At 43.9% G+C, this 21,454-nt stretch overlaps 1 protein-coding gene across 1 annotated transcript in view; it reads right to left on the minus strand.

Annotated features, from left to right (window-relative positions):
• Window positions 1–21,454, minus strand: part of MYRIP (myosin VIIA and Rab interacting protein) — a 220,482-nt gene that overhangs the window by 77,483 nt on the left and 121,545 nt on the right. Inside the window, exons 4-5 of the mRNA XM_082664731.1 lie at window positions 6,092–6,228; window positions 568–648 (exon numbers count right to left, since the gene is read on the minus strand). Coding sequence (XP_082520857.1) covers window positions 568–648; window positions 6,092–6,228 — 218 coding nt within the window. The remainder of the gene's footprint in view (window positions 1–567; window positions 649–6,091; window positions 6,229–21,454) is intronic.

Here is a 21,454-nt window from a genome sequence, read left to right on the forward strand (position 1 = left end):
ATGAGACCTTCATGAGAAGGTGCCCGAGGAGAAAACAGAGAGAGTTCAGAAGCACTGTGGGGGGCCACAGGACCAGGGGGACTAGGAGACACCTGTTCCCAACACCCAGTACTTTGGAGAAGGAGCCGGAGTGTTGGAGGAGGTTTTATTTGGAATTGGAAGAAGTCTGTTTTGCTTTTAACCTTTGCTCTAAGGGGATGACTGTACTGGCATAAAAAAGTAAAAGTTGATCAGTAAATGGTACATTATTTATAAGAATATTTTAATATTAATTGCACAAGTGAGTATGTTGATTGTCATATTCCAACTCCAGAAAAACACACACTAGTTGATTGTAAGTATCTAGTGGTTGGTACGGAATGTACTTCTCTAGGCTACTCCTTAGATATATTCACCTATTTTGATGATGGATTCACAAAAATGGCAATAAAAGAAGACCCAGGGAGACTCTCACACACAATAACAGAGTTGCATCAGTGGTTCCAATGCCATGGGGGACCCTGACGGTCTGAAGGTGTTTATAATGCTCTAACCTCCCATTAGGTGTAAACCCTTAAGCAAACTTACCTTCTGACTGCCTATAAAATGTTGAGTCACTGCCTGAAATACTTCCTTCATTCTCCAGGTTTGCGTCAAAAAAGCTTCCTCCTGAGAGAGAGGGAGAGAGAGAGAGGAGGAGGAGGCAGAGAGATATAAGATTATCCAAGGTCTTCAGTGAGCCCAGTGCGCTGTGTCACTGAGTTGGCGGACCACCATTACCCACTTTGATTGTTAGCCTTGCAAATGGGTTTAGGGAATCACTGGGTTCTACAGTAATGCTACAGATTTTGACCAGTCACATTTTTCTTTCTCATACTAATTCCTTGTGTAGCAATGCTTCCACCCCCAACTTTCTTCCAGAGCCTTCCTTGGAGGCAATATAGAATCAAACATGGAATAATAGATTGAAGTCAGAGATATGAGCTCATTTCCTGGACCTGCAAATGACTAGTTGTGTGACCTTGATCAAGTTACTTAACCTCTCGGACACTTGGCTTCCGTACTAGAAAAACTGTGATAATGGTAGAACTCTGCTCATGATGGGTGATGAGACACTGCATGCCTGGTCTTTAGCTGCTGTCCATGGCATCAATCTAAACAGTGGCCTTTAGCCAGTGAGTAAAGTGTCATTAGCAGTTAGTGGAAACAAGCCCAGAGCAAGACAAGGTAAGCCATGGCATTTGATCTTTTAAGGCCCACTGCCTCTTCTCTGGTCTTCTCTCAGTTGAACACACACCCTATCTTGGTTCCAGGCTGGGAAGAGCAGTTGGCTAAACCTTTTTTAAGTTGGGGATTTACCATTTGTGTTCACGTATTAATTCATCAAAAGAGATCTTTGAAGGTGTGGAGGTGTGGATGATGTCTCTTTCCCTTTTAAATTACTGTATTGTATCACCAGTACCCAAGATAGCACTGAGACAGCAGGGGGCTCAAAAAAATTCTTGAATTGGATGCTGGTGGAAAACACTGATAGAACCAAGAAAATAAATGTGGGTCTACAGCTCTTAGCTCAAAATGGGGAAATGCTCTTGATGTCAAGTCAAACTAAGCAGTAGACCTTTGATACACATAATACAGCCCGTGCTTCCTTGGATGGGCTGCGTGGGGCTCCAGTGGGGGAACTCTTAGGGTCACTGCTGTAGGCATCTACAGCGGGGTCAGCAGGCTGCTACCTTTATGAAATAGGTCATTAGTGTGTGGCCTGCCACGGGGACTCAGTCTGACCATATACTATTCTCTGTGCTTGTGTTTTTTGACCAGCCTTTCAGAAGACCCATAGTCACTTATTCCAGCTCTGTGACCATAATGAAGTGACTTTACCTTCTTGGGTCTCCATTTCCTCACTTATAAAATAAGGCTTTAGGGTAAGTCATCACCTCAGTTCCCAGGCTATACATCTAAGTGCAGATATTTCACTTTGGCCTGGCTGCATCTGGCAGCCATTCATTCATCCAGCAAATATTTCATGGGCATCTAGTAGATGCCTGGCCCTGGGCTGAGCGTTAGGGTGTACTGGTGAGCAAGGCCAGAAATCCTCGCTGCCCTGACAACCTTGATAGTCTAGTGAGTGAGAATTCATTAACCAAAAATTTATAGAAATAAATATAAAACTATAGATATGTTGAGTGCTGTGACTGGGTGGTTCATAGAATAGGGCAAGTGTTCAGCAGGGAAGACTGACCTAGACTGTAAGTAACCAGCCAAAAGGGTGTGGGGGTGGGAGGGAGTCCAGGGCAGAGCAAACAACTTGCACAGGCACAGGCAGTGGGGACAGCAGGGTGCATCTGAAGAGCTAAAACAGAGGCAGGGTGGCTGGGCTGCAAGAGGAGAGGGAACCTGGGGTGAGGTGGGCTGGCAGCAGACCGCACAGGTCACAGTGGCCACATCAGGGTTCTGATCTTTGTCCCACCATGAAGCCACTTGAAGACAGTAAAGTCTCCACAGGGGTGATCTGGTTAGGTGTGTGTTTCTAAACACACGTAAAGGTGCGCGCCGGCTGCTGTGTGGAGGACAGCTTGGAAGAGGGAGAGGGTGGGTGTCTAGAGAGGAAGCTGAGAGTGTGGCCCACCCTCTGGAGTGTCCCTGTGATGGGAAAGAGCATGGCAGGGCAGAAGTGGCGGAAAATCTATAGTCCAGGAAGGGCTTAGGAAATGGGAGAGACTGGGCATGTTTACAAGTCAATAGGAAGGAACCGCTTAAGAGAGAGGCTGAAAGGCAAGACAGAAGGGCTGCGTGAACTTGAGACCTTCATGGAAGGTGATGGATCAGGTGCGGAGGTGTACACGGTCTGCCCTGCGAAGGAGGCGGTGAGGCTGTCTCCTGAGACAACGGGGATGGTGGTGGGGAGCTTGATGGGGGTGGAGAAGATCTGAAAACATCTTTGGGAGAACTGCGCTGACCAGAACAGGCTCTGGATTTCCATGATTATAAATCTTCTAGTACAACAACTCTCCCTATGTCCCTTTAAATTCATAGGTGGGAGCTTCTGTGTCATTTAGGATGATGGGATTTTTCCAAGGGCAGAAAGCAACTGAACTGTTTCGGAAAGCACTGACACAGCAGCCAGACATCAAGTCAGAGCTTCCATGAGCTGCAGGAACCTCCAATTTCAGGCGACTCAGTGCTTTTAAAAGACCATGTTGTTAGTCAAATCCCACATGAAAGATGTCATAGACCTTTCCAAGAATCGTGTCAAAAATAGATATATCACGTTAATAAATAAAAGCAAGATTTATTTTCCCCATTTTATTTATCCAATACTAAATAAATGTATGTATTATTTACCAAATTGTCTAGGGATTAAGTATATTAATAAGGGCTACTTTCAGCTTTTCATGTAGTGCTTCTTTTTAGAATAACTGTTAAAAATGTCACACTGAATCTATCAGATAAACCACATGAGCGTTGGACATTATACACTTTTTTATAAATCTATTTACTTATTTCTCTGACTTCACTGCAACGTTGGCTCTGAGGTGGCAGGGTCTTACCCATCTTGTCACTCCCAGGTCTTAAACCAGGCATTCAATAAATGTTTACTGAAGGAATGAGTAAGTCTTAGATTTATCTGACAAAACGAATGGGTCTCCAGTTCTGCCTAATCTGGTCACCTGATACGGGCTGCAGGAGGAGGAAGTGAGCTTGGGACTGATGGCTGTGCAATGGGTACATGTGATGGGTAACCCATAAGATTCTGTGAACTCAATGAATTTTCAATGGACTGAGTGTTTTTTTATGGCAAACTACACTGGTCCATGAAATGGAGATGTTTCGTAGATAAAAGGAGTTTTATACTGAGAGTCCTGGAGCAGAGCACAGGTCTTGCACCCTGTAGATTATGTTCTGACAAACAAAATTCTGAAACTAAGTACCCTCAGATGGAGTTGAAGATGGAACCATCTTATTCAGAACTCTGCCATACGAATTATAGTGAAGTTCTAGCTGAGGTTCTCAGTCTTGGCTGTGTCTTAAAATAACCCAGAGAACTTTAGAAAATATCTGTTCCGGGGCCACCTCCAGAAATTCGGAAGTAATTGACGGGGTGGAAGACGATTCTGGCACTTTTTCAAAGCTCGTGAGGTGACTCTAACGTGTAGTCGGGCTTGAGGATGGCAGATGACAACCATACCAAGGTGCTGGGTTGTAGGTAGAAGCTAACGCTGATGTCTCCACGGTCATCTGACATAATCAGGACACTACTTACACACGGGAGATTTCTCCATGCTTGAGGTGTAACTCAATTTTCTAGGTGGTATGTAGAATCGCTCTCACTGTTTTATGATCACGACTTTACAGATTTGAGTACCATCTCATAAATTGTCTCCTGCCTGCTTGTCTTCTTGTTGCTCAAAAGGAAATCTTAGTTTAAAATGAGATACAAATCATGCTAAAGCAACTGATTCTAGTACTTCTATGAAGTGTCTTGGTACCCACAAAGTGCTTTTAAGACTGAATTGTGTAATATTGAGGACCTAAGAGTTGCCAGCCACTGGGCCACACTTTGGGAACACAGAGATGAAGAAGCTATTGCTTCTGCCTGGTCCAGCAGGAGAGGAGCTTTGTAAACCATCACCTGGATGCAATGTGATAAGTGCTGTGATTGAGGCCCAGATGAGAGATGTGGTGAATCACAGAGGGCCTGGGACCTAAATCTGCTTCAATAGTGTCAGCGTTATTCCCAGCAAATGATACACCTTTGAAAATGACACTTGAACATTTCAAAGCCTTTTGCCAGCCCACTTGTAATTCATGTTCCCTTGCTCCACCTGTGGGACCCGAGGGAGAAACAGAAAGAGACCAGAGTTGTGCTGTTTATAGGATTCTCCAAATGAATTTGCTTCTCCCCTTCACTTTGCATGAAGCAGTAGAGAACATCTGTGAGATGTGAATGTGGTGACCTGTAAAGTGGTACCTGAAGCAGACACAAGGATGAACAAGAAAGAAAGTATGGGATGCAAATGATGAGACAGTTCTATTCTGGAACCTTCTTGAGGTATCTCCTTGGGTTGAAAACCTACTGTTAACATGATTACTTTTAAGCTTTATTTCTTTTTTGTCTTTGTTCCTAGAGAAACATTTTTAGAAAAATCAGCAAAGAGCAGTTAAAAATAATATGTGGAGACCTTCAGCCCTGCTCTCTTAGCTACAGGCTTCCTGAGTGGTTCGAAAGACAGAGATTCTAACGACTAACACAAAAGACCCTAATGAGTCTCCGTGTTTAATGCTTCCATCCTATTTCCCCCTTGTCTCAGTGGCTGGCATATTTTTGATTAGACACAACCAAAGACTTTATTGAGAATACAACAATGTAAAATAATGATGGTGAAAAAGCTCCATATGAGATTTTCTTTCTTCCCTCTTTCTCAAGGATAAAAAGCATTTACCTGTGTCAGCAAAGTGATGAAAAAATCTTCCTCTACACAGAAAAAAATAGCCTTTTCTGGGAGGACATGCTGTTCATATTCTGACAACCATTTCTCTCCACTGGCTGGTCCAATAGGAATAAAGAATATAATTTCTCATTCTAATTACATTGGTTGTCTTAACAGCATAGGTAGAATTCATCCTTTAAACTTCCTGGGAGGAAGCTGAGACTTTTCTAACTCTCCCATTACATTAAACTCTGGGCCTGGTATGTATAGAATTTTGGAGTAGGAAGGAAGAGGAGTGGGGGGCATATCCTCTTGAGTGCAGACCTAGTCTACACAACCAAACAAAGATGAATTTCCAGTGTTTTAATCATTAGGGAAAGATGGTCAAGAATCTTTCATTTCTAGGGATTTGGAATTAAAATGTCCACAATATGCAGAAACACTTTGGTCCTCCCAGCTGCTAACATATCCAGCCCAGTGGAGATGCGGGAATCAAAGGACTTAAAACTTAGAATCTTTGGTACATGTCCTTCTATTTCTGCTCCTTACTAGAACCAGATTATTTAAGCCACTTTCTCTGTCCCAGGTGAGTGTGCCGCAGTGTACAGGGCCTCCAAGCCAGGCCTTCTTCTTTCCCGCCAACCCCCCAAAGACTCCCAGATGGCAGGCAGTCAGCGTACCTAGGATGTCAAAGCACCCTCCGCTCTCCAGCCGGTGTTTCCTGTACAGGTTCTTCAAGACCTTGGCGCTGCCAAAGCGTTTGAAGCGGCTCTTCACATTATTGTAGAACCATTCCAGAGACTGGGTCCTCAGAACCCTGAGGACAACACAGAATTAGAAAACAGAAAATTAGCATTAAAGGACAGAATTATGAAATGGTGGATTGCAAAAGTTGCCACAATACTTCGCAGCTCCTTCCATCAAGAGGTGGTCTCTACTCCTTAGATCTGGGCTGGCCTTATGACTTGCTCTGATCACAGAGACTGGTGGAAGTGATGCTGTGTGAGTCCAGAGCCTGGCAGCTTCCTCTCTTGCTATTCGTGGAAGCCCTGCAACCCATCACCATGTGAACAAGCCCAAGATAGACTTTGGGATGACAAGAGACACTTTGCCCAATCCCCCCTCTTGCCCCAGCCAATAGCCAGCCAATCCCTAGACAGGTGAGTGAGGCCATCGACTGCCGGTTGACTGAAGACGCATGAGTGACCCTAGGTAAGACCAGCAGAAGAACCATGCACCTGCGTCCATCCAAAGAGCAAGCTGATAAATGCTCGCCACTTGAAGCCACTAGCTGACGCATCTGTTTAATAGCAGGCTTTATATTTGACACTCCTACTGCATTAACACCATTTCTAATTCAGCTTGGGAGGATAAAAAGCACAGGTGAGACCCTGGGCTCTATGGCAGAACTCTGCAGCCTCTTTCTTATTCAGCCTGAAGCACTGTGGGAAGGTGGTTTCCTGGTCAGTGCTATAATGCTCGGTACAAATCACTGACACAATGCTTCTTTTTTCTGCCTGACCAGAACATGTTTCTAAACCCCTCCCATTTTAAGAATAGCTTTGGTTGTTATTTTTCTATTATGAATGTAATGATGCATACTCATTTTAAAAGTTCAGAGAAGCAAAATGAATATAAATTCTTCTAAGTCAATGGATGAACAAGCACACGTTCAGCTGCTCTTCCTCCTCAGATGCCAGTGAAATGTGAGAAGATATCCAAAGGGAAAGAAATCTATAGAGCTGAGATGGGAATCAGAGATTTTCTAGATATCTGGAAAATTCTAAATAAGTGACAACTTAAAGGTAACAGAACGTTGTTCTACAAAGCAGGCAGAAGGGCTGGGACTCACAGACTGAGAGGTCCACTTTAAAGTTGATTGATGGGGACTTCGCCGGTGGTCCAGTGGTAAAGAATCCGCTTTCCAGTGCAGGGGACATGGGTTCCATTTCTGGTTGGGGAACTAAGATCCCACATGCCCCGGGGCAACTAAATCCGCGTCTGCCACAACTACTGAGCTCACGCACCTCAACGAGAGAGCCTGTGCGCTGCAAACTACAGAGCCCATGGGTCCTGGAGCCCACACACCACAATTAGAGAGAAGCCTGCACGCTGCAACAAAGAGCCAACACAGCCAAAAAAAAAAAGAAAAAAAGAAAAAACAAAAATAAATAAAGTTGATTGATGAGTACTCAGCCATAAAAAAGAATGAAATCTTGCCATTTGCAGCAATACGGATGAACTATATTCATTATGCTAAGTGAAATAAGTCAGAGAGAGAAAGACAAATACTGTATGATATTACTTATAAGTGGAATCTAAAAAATACAACAAACTAGTGAATAAAATGAAAAAGAAGCAGACACATAGAAGAAGACTGTCCTTGGAAATCATAACCTCCAGGCTTATGATTTATTTGAGAGCTTTAAAAGCACAAAAGGACTGTGACTCTAGAATAGAAATATTCTGCAGGCTGCCTCTCCTGCACACCACCCTGCTCTCTGAGCAGCTGACCTCCGCGAAGTTGCTGCTGCAGGGCTCTGCGTTGCAGGTGGACAGGTCCACAAGGGTAGGGGGTGGACGATAGTGGTTATTGTGCCCTTCATTCTTCTTTGCCTTTTGGGACACTCCCCCTCCTTCCCAACTGAGTCTATGTTTTTCTGGAAAGGCTGGCCCCTCCTCCTGGCAGCCTTGGGGGTAGTCACATGACTCAGACCTGCCAATCAAGGTCTGAGGTGGGACTTTTACTGTTGTTGGAAAGAGATGCTCCCTTTCTGCTGGGCTGGCTTGGTGGCAGAATGAAAGCCTGGGCTGCTGGGGCCACCTTTGCCATTACTTGGGGGGTTATTTGTGGTCGTCTGAACAAAAGCAGATCTGACAGCGGGAAGGAAAAGGATCCTGTTGATGTACTTTGAACACCTGGATCTACCCAAGCCTGAGGTCAACCCTTGGACTCTTCCATTACATGAGCCAATAAAATTCTCTCTTTTGTTTAAGGCTTCTTGGGTTGGGTTTCTATTATTTGCAATCAAGAATCCTAATGCTTCAAGTACATCACAGGATGAGCTCTCCATTAAGTCCCTGGTTATATCAAAACTCTATGACATTTAGAAACACATTGATGACCTCAAAAATAGAATGCCTTGACTTGCTCAAGTCAGAGAGAGGAATCAGGGCACTGACTAGGCTGCTGGAAGGTGGGAGGACAGCACTGAATCCTTGGAGAATGACCTGCACAACTACAGCCTGATTTGGAGACTAGAAAGCTTTCCCGTAAGAAGTGATATATTTTGGATTATGTTTTGACTTAGAATTGATGTGGAGAGCTTTTCTGGAAGCCCCAGGGAAGACTCAGTCATGATTACCTTCATTTGATATTACTGCTTTTATTTCACTTATTTTAAAATTCATGGCTCAGAGGAAACTCACAGGAAACATGCAGTTCTTGGGGCAGAGGTGTGGGGAGAGGGCCGTGAGGATGCCAGCACCCAGGATGGACTGGCTAAGCGCTGCAGGGTCCCTGGCCCACCCTCACATCTCCAGCTTCCCCCTGAACGGACGCAACTGCAGGCAAGGGTAGATGAGAAGGAAGGAGCCCTGTGTCAGCATCTTGCTGGAACAGAAGGCAGAGTGGAATATGCGTCTGTGCATGAATTCCTTCATCTGTTCATTCATTCATTCTTTTATTCCTCATTATTTATTGAGTGCCCTACATGGCAGGCACGGTGCTAGGGATATGGGGAGTGACAAAACAGATGAAGCTCGTACCCAACAGTGCTGTCGGACTAATCTCAACGAGTGCCAGATGCGTCATGAGATGGAACCGAAAGTCAAGCCAAAGGCATCTCCAGAATGGCTGGACAGTCTGTGTCCCACAGGCATTGGGTTCTGGATCATTCCCACAGATGTGTGAAAAACAGAGCCCACCCTGATTTATGGCTCAGGCATTTTTTTTCTAGACTTTTAAAAAAATTGAAGTATAGTTGATTTACAACATGGTGTTAGTTTCAGGTGTACAGCAAAGAGATTCAGATATATATATATACACACACACACACATATATTCTTTTTCAGATTCTTTTCCATTATGGTTTATTACAAGATATTGAAAATAGTTCCCTGTGCGACACAGTATGTCCTTGTTTTTTTTATCTGTTTTATATATAGTAGTGTGTTTCTGTTAATCCCAAATTCCTAATATATCCCTCCCACTCCTTTCCCTTTTGGTAACCATAAGTTTGTTTTCTACGTCTGTGAGTCTGTTTCTCTTTTGTAAATAAGTTCATTTGTATCATATTTTAGATTCCACCTATAAGTGATATATGATATTTGTCTTTGACTTACTTCACTTAGTATGATCATTTCTAGGTCCATCCGTATTGCTGCAAATGGCATTATTCTGTTCTTTTTTATGGCAAATATTCCATTGTATATATGGACCACATCTTTTTCTTTATCCATTCCTCTGTTGATGAACATTTAGGTTGCTTCCATGTCTTGGCTATTGTGCTGCTATGAACACTGGGGTACCTGTATCTTTTTGAATTAGAGTTTTCGTCTTTTCCAGATATATCAGGCATCTTCTTTAATGATGCCCAAACTGCCGCTTCTCAGCCTCAGACAACACATAGGAGGGGTGCCTTAGGAAGGACAGGGAGCCGAAGTCCTGGTGATGAGACTTGTGGCGAAAAGCTTTCCAACTTGGAACTGTCCAGAGGGACCCTTCTTGATTTCCCTCACTTATTTTTGTAAATGATCCCAAGTTATCCCTAAAAATGCTCACACAAAGGTTTTTAGTTCTGTGCAGTTCAGTTTCACAGTCTTAAGCATGATCATTTCTTTCAACACTAGGGCTTTAAAAAAATCAACAGCAACCCTTCAAAATTCACCAATCACAACATAGTTAGAATTGATTACTTTTAGTCCTTGGAACTACTGTTGGTTCATCTGTAAAATGAGTCACACAACTGACAAGGATAGGGAATATAGGAGGAAGATCGGGTTTGGGGGGAAGGTGGAAGTTGAGTTAGGACACTTAAATTTGGGGTGCCCATCACATCCCCAGGTGACAATACCTGGTGGGCACTGGATATACTAGTCTGGGACTTGGATAGAAATCTGGACTAGAAATATGGGTTTGGTAGTCTTTGGTCCACAGGTAGTATTGAAGCCAATAACTGGTGTAACGGAGGTATAAATCATCATTATCTCTATTTTACAAGGAAAATCGAAACAAGTAATTTGCTGGTGTCACTGACTGAACTACGAGTAAGTCAGGGAACAGACTGTAGACCTCATCCTTGGGTCAGTGCCTTGATGTCCGATCGGGCTATTTTCCTTCCAGAACCCCTAGTTAGTGTTCTTATTGCAAATGATGGCTTTTATTTCAAAGTTTAAGCAAACAGAAAGCACCATGGATCAAGGAATCAGCAGACAATGTAAAATCGTTGTATCATTTCCCTAAAACAACCTACTTATCACATTGTGAATACTAATCACTTCAAGGCACTTATTTGTATGAGAAGTTTGCTAATTATTTTTATGACATGAATAAACTTGTAAATATGGTACATTCTCATCAGAAGACAGACTGGAATCACGTAACTCATCACAAGAGCAGCACTGAAATTATAACCCCATGAAAGCTTTGCCCAGGAATGCCAGACTGATTTTTGGCTCATTAGACAAAACAACACGATTGTGAGAACGAAGGAACTGCCTACATAAGAACTGCTCATATCCTGGCTGCTGGTGATGAAGCAAGGCCGCCTTGGCCCTCAGCCCTGGCACGGCAGGCGCTGCGCAAACTGAGCTCACTATGGGGGAGAGTCTAGGAGAGTCTGTGGATCCCACTACTTCCTGTATGGTCCTCGGAGCAGCACTGGGACACTTCTGGAGCCTTGATGGAAATGGCAATCCCAGACCTCTATTCTCACCCTGAGACCTGCTGAATCAAACTGCACTTTAGCAAGGTTCCCAAGTGGTTACTATGTATATCAAAGCTTGATAAGCACTGGCCTAGCAAAATTAGCTGGGTGTTTTCTGAGCCCACATGTGTTTTTTATTTTGTTTTTAATTTTGACTACAATCCACTTAGGTAGGATAAGAGAGAGAACAGCTGACTTGCCTCCCTCCTTCCTGCTTTTCAAGGAAAAAGAACTGAACTGGGTAATAAAAAGTTTGGAAGAGGAATAGAATAATTAAAATGGTACTCCCAAAATCAGATGCCTTCATTCCAAAAAAATAAAATGCCAGAAATACTGTTGAGCCAAGTTCAAATCATTATATACAGCAAGGTTCCCCAAACAATCTACAACAAACTAAATTGATAATGATGAACTAACCTTACTTTGTTGGTAAAAATTAAGAAGCACAACAATTAAAATCCATGACCAACTCAAGATGACCTTGATGATGTACGGATAATGAAGCATCCCTCCTGAAAACTATAAGCACATCCATGATCTGTGAGCTCTGCTTCACAGAATACAGAATGAGAAGCTTCAGCATCAACAACACACTGAATGGTAATAGAGAAAAAGCTCCAGGTCCTTCAAACAGAGGGACTTTAATATAGGCAATTGGTTATATAGATGATGAAACCACTAAGACTCCAAAGAGAGGATGATTGAGGCATCCCAGAGGCTAGCAATGGGGGAGCTGCCACCACCCCAGGGCCAGAGGGACAAGGGAGGAGGTGGCATTACCAGTACAAGCATCCTGGAGCCAGAAGCTGGGGCCACAGAGGAGATGCAACTGCTGCAGAGACACTTCTTGAGGCAGAGAGACTGATACCCTGTTTTCTCTTTTCCTCCTGCCCTCCCAGTTCCCTCCAGGGCCTCCCATTGACCAAGCTCAGAAGGGAGCCTGGGCAATGCAGCCTTTGGGGCTCAGCACCCCCAGGAACAGAGTAGAGAAAGGAAAGGCCAGGATGTGGCATCTGGCAGCACATAGCAAATGACTGTTCTAACGTTGGCTTATAAAAACCAGTTTCTGGCAACACTTAATAACTTACTTAATAGATTACTAAGAAGTAGCCCTAGTTTTAAGCAGAAACCTAAGTCTGCAGAATTGTGCCCCATTTGCCTACAAGAAGAGAAGAAAGGAACTGTGTTTGGGAATTGGTTTGCAGCCTATGAGGCGTCTCCATGCCTCCAGAACATGCTTTAGGAACTGCTGGCATGGGCAGATGATGGGCTGGGTATCAGACTGAATTTTAGCACTTACCACCTATGTGGGTGGTAACCTCTCTGGGTGCCGTTTTCCTTATTTGCAAAATAGAGATACTAATATTGATCTGGCAGAGTCTTACAAAGCATCATTGACCTAATATGCTTATGCATCTACCATAGAACTTGAACACAGTAAGCACGAAGAGAATGGTAGTTATTTAATCTCAGAAGAAACTAAATATTCATTAAGTTTAAGTCCTATTATAAGGAAACCTTTTTCTCTAAAGAAGTAAAAATCAAAGAGCCCCCCTACCCCTATACAGACCACAATATAGGATCAGTAGGAAGAACTTGGTTTATCCATTAGGACCAATAACTGACATCAGTGTGGGCCTCAGCTGCTTGTTACATGTCTTCTGAGAGAGCAGTTGTCCAAGGACAGGCTTCCCTGACTGACAGTGTGCACTGTTTCTCCTGCCAGCAGAGGCCTGCGGAGCCCAGAACTTTCTAGCTGAGTCTCTCGCCCTGCTGATGGCAGCTCTCCCAAGTGAGTGCTCGCACTGAGGAAAGGCCCGGGGACAGCCTTGCCACCAGAATCACTCAGTCCTACTCTGCTGAGTGAGACTCAACTCTTAGAATTATGATTTCTAAGTAACTCCTTGGATACAGTGTCCCTAAAATAAACTCAACTTTACTAAAAAAACAAAAAAACCCATCAAACAAACTTTCTTTCTCCCCCAAATCTGATCCTAGGCAATTTATTTAACCTATCAGAGGTGTTTTTTTTTTTTCCTCCCAGATGCAAAAGGAGATAAATATTTCATCAGATTTTTCTAAAAGATTAAATGCTGTAACACATGCGAGGCACTCAGCGCAGTGTCCTGCCCAGTGTAAATCTTCAGAATATGCTATTCCTTATTATCATCAACGTTATTATTTTATCCCAAGCCCTCTACATTCTTTTTTGGCAGGATGTGGGTGTAATCAACAGATAAAGAGTAAAAATAGACTTGTCAGGAAACACATTCAATTCTTACATTTCATCTTAACCAAAAGGTTAGACTTTAGGGTTAAGGTGGTTCTTAATCTTTAGTATTTAGTTTTTAAACTTAAAACCCAGCTTGCTGGGCCAGCCTCAGAGCTTCTGATTTGTTTGGTCTGGGCGGGGCCCGAGTATGGGCATTTCTGACAGATGTGCAGGTGATGTGATGCTGCTGGTCCAAGGACACACTTTGAGAATCACTGAGTTTGAGGATAGATTTGACATGCTGTAGAATGTAATATCTTCCTGTGTTCTGTAGCCAAGAACACAGGAAGATATTACTGATTCAGAGCTGTGGGGAAAACAACAGAATGACAGGCAGGTGTTTGGAAAATAGGACTCATTCAGCCCTGACAGCATGAAGGCCCTTGAGCACGGAGTCAGAGCAATCAGTCTCAAAAAGTCAAAAGAGACTGAGAGACTAGATGGAAAAGAACAGCCCTCACACTGGGACCCCTGAGTGTGTCCCTGGGAATTTGTAGACAGACATGGCCAGGAGGCTGGAAGTGTCATGTTCAGTTGATACGTGACAATTGCCATTAATGTGAAGTATCCTGCTAAGAGTGGGAAGCTGGAGTTGACAAATAGCAGCAAGGAAAGCCTGGGAGAGAAGTGAGGAAGTGTGTCTGTGTGAGACACTCCCACAGCTGCTCCTGGGCCCTTTGCACAACTTCTACAATTTGCACAGTGGCTAAAGGGAGATGGATGAGGAAACAGGCTGAAGGAGAGAACAAGGGAGTAGATAATAATACTTGAAAATATTTTTTTCAGTTTTAATATTTTTTATTGGAGTATAGTTGATTTACAATGTTGTGTTAATTTCTGCTGTACAGCAAAGTGATTCAGTTATACATATTATATATATTCTTTTTTAAAATATTCTTTTCCATTATAGTTTATCATAGGATATTGAATATACTTCTTTGTGCTGTACAGTAGGACCTTGTTGTTTATCCATTCTATATATAATAGCTTACATCTGCTAACCCCAGCCTCCCACTCCATCCTTCCCCCAACCCCCTTCCCCTTGGCAACCACCAGCCTGTTCTCTATGTCCTGTTTTGTAGATAGGTTCATTTGTGTCATATTTTAGATTCCACATATATGTGATATCATATGGTATTTGTCTTTCTCTTTCTGACTTACTTAAGTATGATAAGCCCTAGTTGCATCCATGTTGCCGCAAATGGCATTATTTTGTTCTTTTATATGGCTGAGTAATATTCCATTGTATATATATGTACCACATCTTCTTTATCCATTCATCCATTGACGGACATTTAGCTTGTTTCCATGTCTTGGCTATTGTGAATAGAGCTGCTATGAACACAACGGGTGCATGTATCTTTTTGAATTATAGTTTTGTCTGGATATATGCCCAGGAGTGGGATTGCTGGATCATATGGTAATTCTATTTTTAGTTTTCTGAGGAACTTCCATACTGTTTTCCTCAGAGGCTGCACCAACTTACATTCCCACCAACTGTGTAAGAGGGCTCCTTTTCTCCGCACCCTCTCCAGCATTTGTAATTTGTAGACTTTTTAAAAAAATTAATTAATTTATTTATTTATTTTTGGCTGAATTGGGTCTTTGTTGCTGTGTGCGGGACCTCTCTAGTTGCGGCGAGCGGGGGCCACACCTCGCTGAGGTGTGCAGGCCTCTCACTGTGGCAGCCTCTCCTGTTGTGGAGCACGGGCTCTGGGTGTGCGGGCTTCAGTAGTTGTGGCTTGCGGGCTCAGTAGTTGTGGCTCACTGGCTCTAGAGCGCAGGCTTAGCAGCTGTGGCGCCCAGACCTAGTTGCTCCACAGCATGTGGGATCTTCCTGGACCAGGGCTCCAACCCATGTCCCCTGCACTGGCAGGCGGATTCTCAACCACTGAGCCACCAGGGAAGCCCAGTGTTATTTGTAGACTTTTTAATAATGGCCATTCTGACCAGTGTGAGGTGGTACCTTGAAAATATTATTGATGAGTGTACTTCCATTAAGGCCAGTAAAGTAAAATTATAAGAAGTTGTGCTTTTGATTTAAATAAAATATTTAAACTTAAAATAACATTGTGGGGATTCCCTGGTGGCGCAGTGGTTGAGAGTCCGCCTGCCGATGCAGGGGACACGGGTTTGTGCCCCAGTCCAGGAAGATCCCACATGCCACAGAGTGGCTGGGCCCGTGAGCCATGGCCGCTGAGCCTGCACGTCCGGAGCCTGTGCTCCGCAATGGGAGAGGTCACAACAGTGAGAGGCCCGTGTACCACAAAAAAAATAAAATAAAAAAATAACGTTGTGAGTTTAACATACATGCTTTTCAATTTTTCACTATTTTTCCGGATATTTTAATATGCTAGAAAAATTATCATTAAAAGTACATAAGAATATTATGTAGGGGGATAAATATTTCCTTTTGTCTCAGTCTCCAATCAGAGGCTTTTACTAGATCCTGTCTTTAGTTAAAATTTGTAAATTTTGATAGAAAATACTTTATAATAACTATAAATGGAATATAACCTTTAAAAATTGTGAATCACTATATGGTACATCTGTAACATAATATTATATATCAACTATACTTCAATGAAAATTTTTATATTTTGTTCTTTATGAATTTTTGCATTAATTTTGATTTTTAAACATACTACATGAAAGTATTTATCTTGATTATTCGATTTTGGTCACTCCCTTAAATTTTACACTGGAGGTGAGTGCCTTGCTTACCTGACCCTAACTCGGCCCTGATAGGGCAGCCCTGTGTGTTGGCACTTTGACACTAGGGTTCCGTGGTGGCAGAGGAGTGTCGGGGGGACACAGTTGTGCTCGTGGAAGGGGGAAAAGTGCCCAGTGAAGCAGATGATCCCAGCAGGAGAGGGTGGCGCCCGGGGAGTACAGTGGTGGTACCCAGGGGAGTATAGTGATGACTGCAGAGCCTATAATACACTGAGGATGAGGAACAGTGGAAAAAAAGTGGAAGAAAAAATCCATGGATGTCATGGGTTAGTTGTTGAAACTTGTGCCCTTAGAGACTCCCAGGAATCCATGGGGGTGGGTTGTGGAGAGGAGCTTTGAAGGAGGCTGAGGTCCTGCATTGGTAGTTAGGGATAAAAACCAATGAAGCACCATCACCCAAGGAAGGTCTAAATAAGAAGACATTTCTGAGATGGTCTGGAGGTGGATGTGTCAGGGAATGCTCTGTCCCTTCCAGGACTTTCCAGCTGTCATTCACAGGACTTGGGCACAGCAGCCTCCTCTTTGCAGTCACTCTGGCCTGGGCAGGATCTGCCCAGCTGTCCCTACCTGTCCCTTAAGAAGCCCTCCCCAGACTTGATGCCACTAGTCCTGACCTGGCCCTGAACTCTCCCATCTCTGAAGCCGTCTCTGTGGCCCTCGGCTCCACACTTACACTTGATTTATTCCTCTCTGTCCGGTTCAGCGAGTCTGACTGATACTCAACCAGGCAATTGTCAGGCCTGGGGGAAGGGGGAGCGAAATGGTTTCTTTTAGTGTCGGCTGTTTGGAGGCAGGGATAAATGTCATTTGAATATGGCTTTTCTTTTGCTTTCTTATTTGTAAAGCTGATTGGGACTTACTTTCACTTGTCAGAATCAACTTGAAGTAAGAGAATTTAACTGCATTTATTTGAAGAGCTGCTGTCCTGCTATAGCTGCAGCAATTTGCACTCTGAACCAAGCTTGTCCAGAAGGGAAATCTTGCATCCTCCCTGTGCTACTTTGTGTGATCTAGGGACTGAGACAGCAAAGAAAAGGCAGTCAACACATATGGATTCTTCTCCCAGTCACATCATTCTATGTACGGCCTTGAACACGTTTATCTTTCTGCATCTCACTTCCCGCACCCTCAGAATACAAATGATCACAATTTCCTACAACCAAACTTCCAGGGACACACGGTTAGTTGCATTGGATATTGCCTCACCTCCCATGTCCTGACATATTGAGGTGTGCCAGCTTTGCTGTGATAACATCTTCACATTTGTATTTTTTAAAAGTGTGTAATTTCCTTTTTGGCTTATTCACCTGTTTGATTAATGGTAACATTATGTTATATAATGAGGTGTCTTCCCTTTAAGTTCCAAGCTGGTTGCTGGAACAAGAAGATGATCTGATTACTGTTTATATTAACCAATTCTGGACTTGGCTATAATAAACACACAGTGTACTACTGTGAACATTAAAAGGCAAGGACTTTGCAAGGACTTTGTGAGTGGTTAAAGATACTGTGAAAACGTCACTGTTTGTTCATAGTAGGTTGGAGCTGCTGGGGCTGCCATGTAATTAATAATACCTACTGGTTCATGAACACCTCCTATGTGCCTGCCATGGAGCCAGGTCTTTTTAGTCCTCAAAACTAAATTACGAGACAACTCTTTTACGAAAACAAAAACTACATAGCTCGTCAATGGTGAAGGCAATATCCTCTTTCTTTTTTTGACTGTTAATTTAAGTAAAAAAATTTAATAGATGCGTCATGGAGTTTAAAATGTAAGCCTCCTGCTCACCCATGTTTACCATCCATTCAGTTCCCTTCCCCAGAGGCAAACAATGCTGTCACTTTCTTGTGCACCTATGCACACACATGACAGTCCTCCCCAAAGTGTTCCCCTTTGCTTTTCTTCTATACAAATGGTAGGACTTCTCTGCACTGGCTGTTGCACAACAACACATCCTAGAGATCATCCTGTATCATAAATATAGAGCCTCCTCATTCCTGTTTAGGGGTGTACTATAATTTATTTGACCTGTGCCCTATTGGTTGTCATTTAAATTTTTTCCTAATTTGCTTTTACATCAGCGTGGCAGGGAATGGCCTTTACACACACACATCTACACACACACACACACACACGAAGGGAGCAGAACGTTTGTTAGGAAAGAATTGGGGAATCTTCTCTCTAAAGGATCTAGGCAGGATTTTGAAGAATGTGCTATCCCTTTACTGTGAAGTGGTAGGCAGAGTATTCTGCAAATCATCACATTAGCTCCGTCTGTGTGTGGGTATGAGTGCATGCTTCAGAATATTCATGAGGACGCAGGGCACTCTGCTTACAGTGCACTACTGTTTGTAAAGCACTTACTTAGAAAAGGACCTACAGATAAACCGAGGGCACTAAGGAGGAAAGGAAGAAATTGGTTCTTTCTTTTTTTAAAAAAAATTAATTAATTAATTTTTGGCTGCGTTGGGTCTTCGTTGCTGTGCGGGGGCTTTCTCTAGTTGTGGCGAGCGGGGGCTACTCTTCATTGCGGTGTGTGGGCGTCTCATTGCGGTGGCTTCTCCTGTTACAGAGCATAGGCTCTAGGCGCGCGGGCTTCAGTAATTGTGGCACACGGGCTCAGTAGTTGTGGCACGCGGGCCCTAGAGCGCAGGCTCAATAGTTGTGGCGCACGGGCTTAGTTGTTCCGCGGCATGTGGGGTCTTCCTGGACCAGGGCTCAAACCCGAGTCCCCTGCATTGCAGGCAGACTCCTAACCACTGCGCCACCAGGGAAGCCCAAGAAATTGGTTCTTTTTTGCCGACTGCCAAGTAACTGCAGCCTCTGTGGATGGGTCCCTTTCTTCCAGACAAATGCATGTGTGCAAAATTCTGCTTACACTTTCCTGGAATGGATTGCATCAGAAATGGGTTCTCTTCACATATGTGGAGCATAAATGCAAACTTTGAAAAGGCACATGCCTTTTCTTTTTTCATGGAAAAATCAGTGGCCACTTCTTACAAAAATGGGAACACATTTATATTCTGCAAATCAAAGACAAGTTAATGTACTTCTGTTCAAACGTAAATCTCAAAAGAAAAAAAAAAAGGCTGATGTTGTCCTTTGACTTGAAAAGCAAGTTGAAATCCTGGAGTGGTCTCTGACAGGAACTAATGCAAGCCACCTGACCTGCCAAGCTATTAAGACTGGTCATTTTGGGGGTGAAAGTGCTAGGAGCTCTGACTTCAAGGGAGCAGAGTAATGAGCTCAGATCAGAGTCTGCAGGGCTGCTTGGAGAGTGAGAGTGGATGAGGAACAGCGGAATTCTCTAACAGTTCTGGCTGAGTTCCTCTAGCCACATTTCTGTTCTCATTAAGTCATCGAGCTCATCTTGGGCAAGGTCTGTACCACCTCCGTTGTCCACGCTGTCGATAGCGGATCGCGAATCCCCTTTCCAGTGTCCCAGTTTGAGCAGAAGGGACCTCCAAGTGGGTTCTGCCGTGTTCCCAGGCCTCTGCAGATTTCCCCCTACAGAGAAACTCAGGAGGCTCTGGGCGCCACGCTGCAGGACGTGTCCTTCAGGGATGGAAATCGTGCGCATTCGCTACCAATCCCCACCTCCAGAGTGGGATCTTGGCCAAAGATCTTGTGTGTGTAGGTGGTGGTGGTGGGGATTTTATTTTAGCATTATCCAGCATGGTGGACTTCAGATCTCCTCCATCTGTACAGAGCCCAAAATATCTCTCAAGAGAAGCCTTGAATACATTGCATAAATTGCTTTTAGAGGGGCTTGTAACAAAATTCTCACCAAAATTGAAACCGCTGACCAGGATTCAACTAAGCACCCCAAAACCCAGCCTTTAGAAAGTCTGTTGATTTTTGAGTTCTTGAGAGCATCACAGTGCAGAGGGTAAACTACGGAGCCAGCCTGCCTAGTATAAATCCCAACTCCTCCACTTTCTAGCAAGTTCCTTAACCTTTCTTTTCTTACTTGCCACATCTGTAAAATGGGTGCAATATACTTGCTTTATGGAGTTATGAAGGTATCTGAGTGGTTAGAACAGCAATTCATTACAGAATAAGCTCTCAGTAATGTTAGCTATTGTACCGAAAAATTATTTCCTATTTCTATAAGCTTTTTTTGGTGGCTGTTGGCAGTGGGGTCTATTTGCAAAAAGGCAGTGACTCAAGGCGGAGCCTCTGAAGAAGTTGAAAGCTCCATGGCAACAGATGAGCCTTTTTCCTGGGTGCTGGCAGGGCCACTGATACCAAGCCACAGTGATAGGGAAAGCAAGGAGTTAGGACGATGGCTGGGGTGCTTTGCTTCACCCAAACAGTACACTGGTGGCCTTGCCAAGCAGCACAGATGCCGCCTCTCACAGTGCCCACATTTTTCTTACAGTTTTCATTTTGCCTGGCAAAGAAAGCTTTTATCCTTTTAAAGATGTTGATGTCTTTTGCCCTATGCTCTCAGCCCTACTGCTCTGAGATGGGGGCTCTGGGAGACTCTGCTGGGCCGAACCCCATTTCCCAGGATGCCCTCCTAGCAGCTCACCTGAGGCTGGTCCGGACACCCCTCTATTCAGTCCTTGGCATGAAATCATGCAGAAATTTTGTACTCGGATGGCCACCCCTGTTGCCAGAGCTGACACAGACCCATTAAAAACAATCTTTGATTTCTTCAGTCACTTAGATGAGGGTTTTGTTGGAGGGGAGTGGAACTTATGTACTCAAGGTCATTTGCAGAGATTCCCCCATTAGTTTATCATGCTGCCTTTGTCATGTGCTCGATGTGATTTCATCCTCACAGGGCCTCCCTTTTTCCACAGTGAGGATTCAGTCCTGGGAGATGCACTTTATGTCAGAGGAGAGACATGGAAAGATACTAGCCTAGAGCTTCAGAGAGCTGGGTTCCCTGCCCACCTCTGTCACACAGTGGCTGTGTCCCTAGGCTCAGATCACTTCCCTTCTCTGACATTAGTTTTCTTACCTGAGGCACTCCATGAACCCAACCTTCAAAGTTGGAACATACGTTGAGGGATTGACTGCCATCTGGGGTGTATCCAGAGGTGGAATGACCCCAGATAACCTGTGGAGGCCAGCCTTTGAAGGGTCAGTGGTCACAGATGTT

This window comes from Grampus griseus, assembly GCF_964374135.1.
Source record: "Grampus griseus genome assembly, chromosome: 10".
Taxonomy (NCBI): domain Eukaryota; kingdom Metazoa; phylum Chordata; class Mammalia; order Artiodactyla; family Delphinidae; genus Grampus; species Grampus griseus.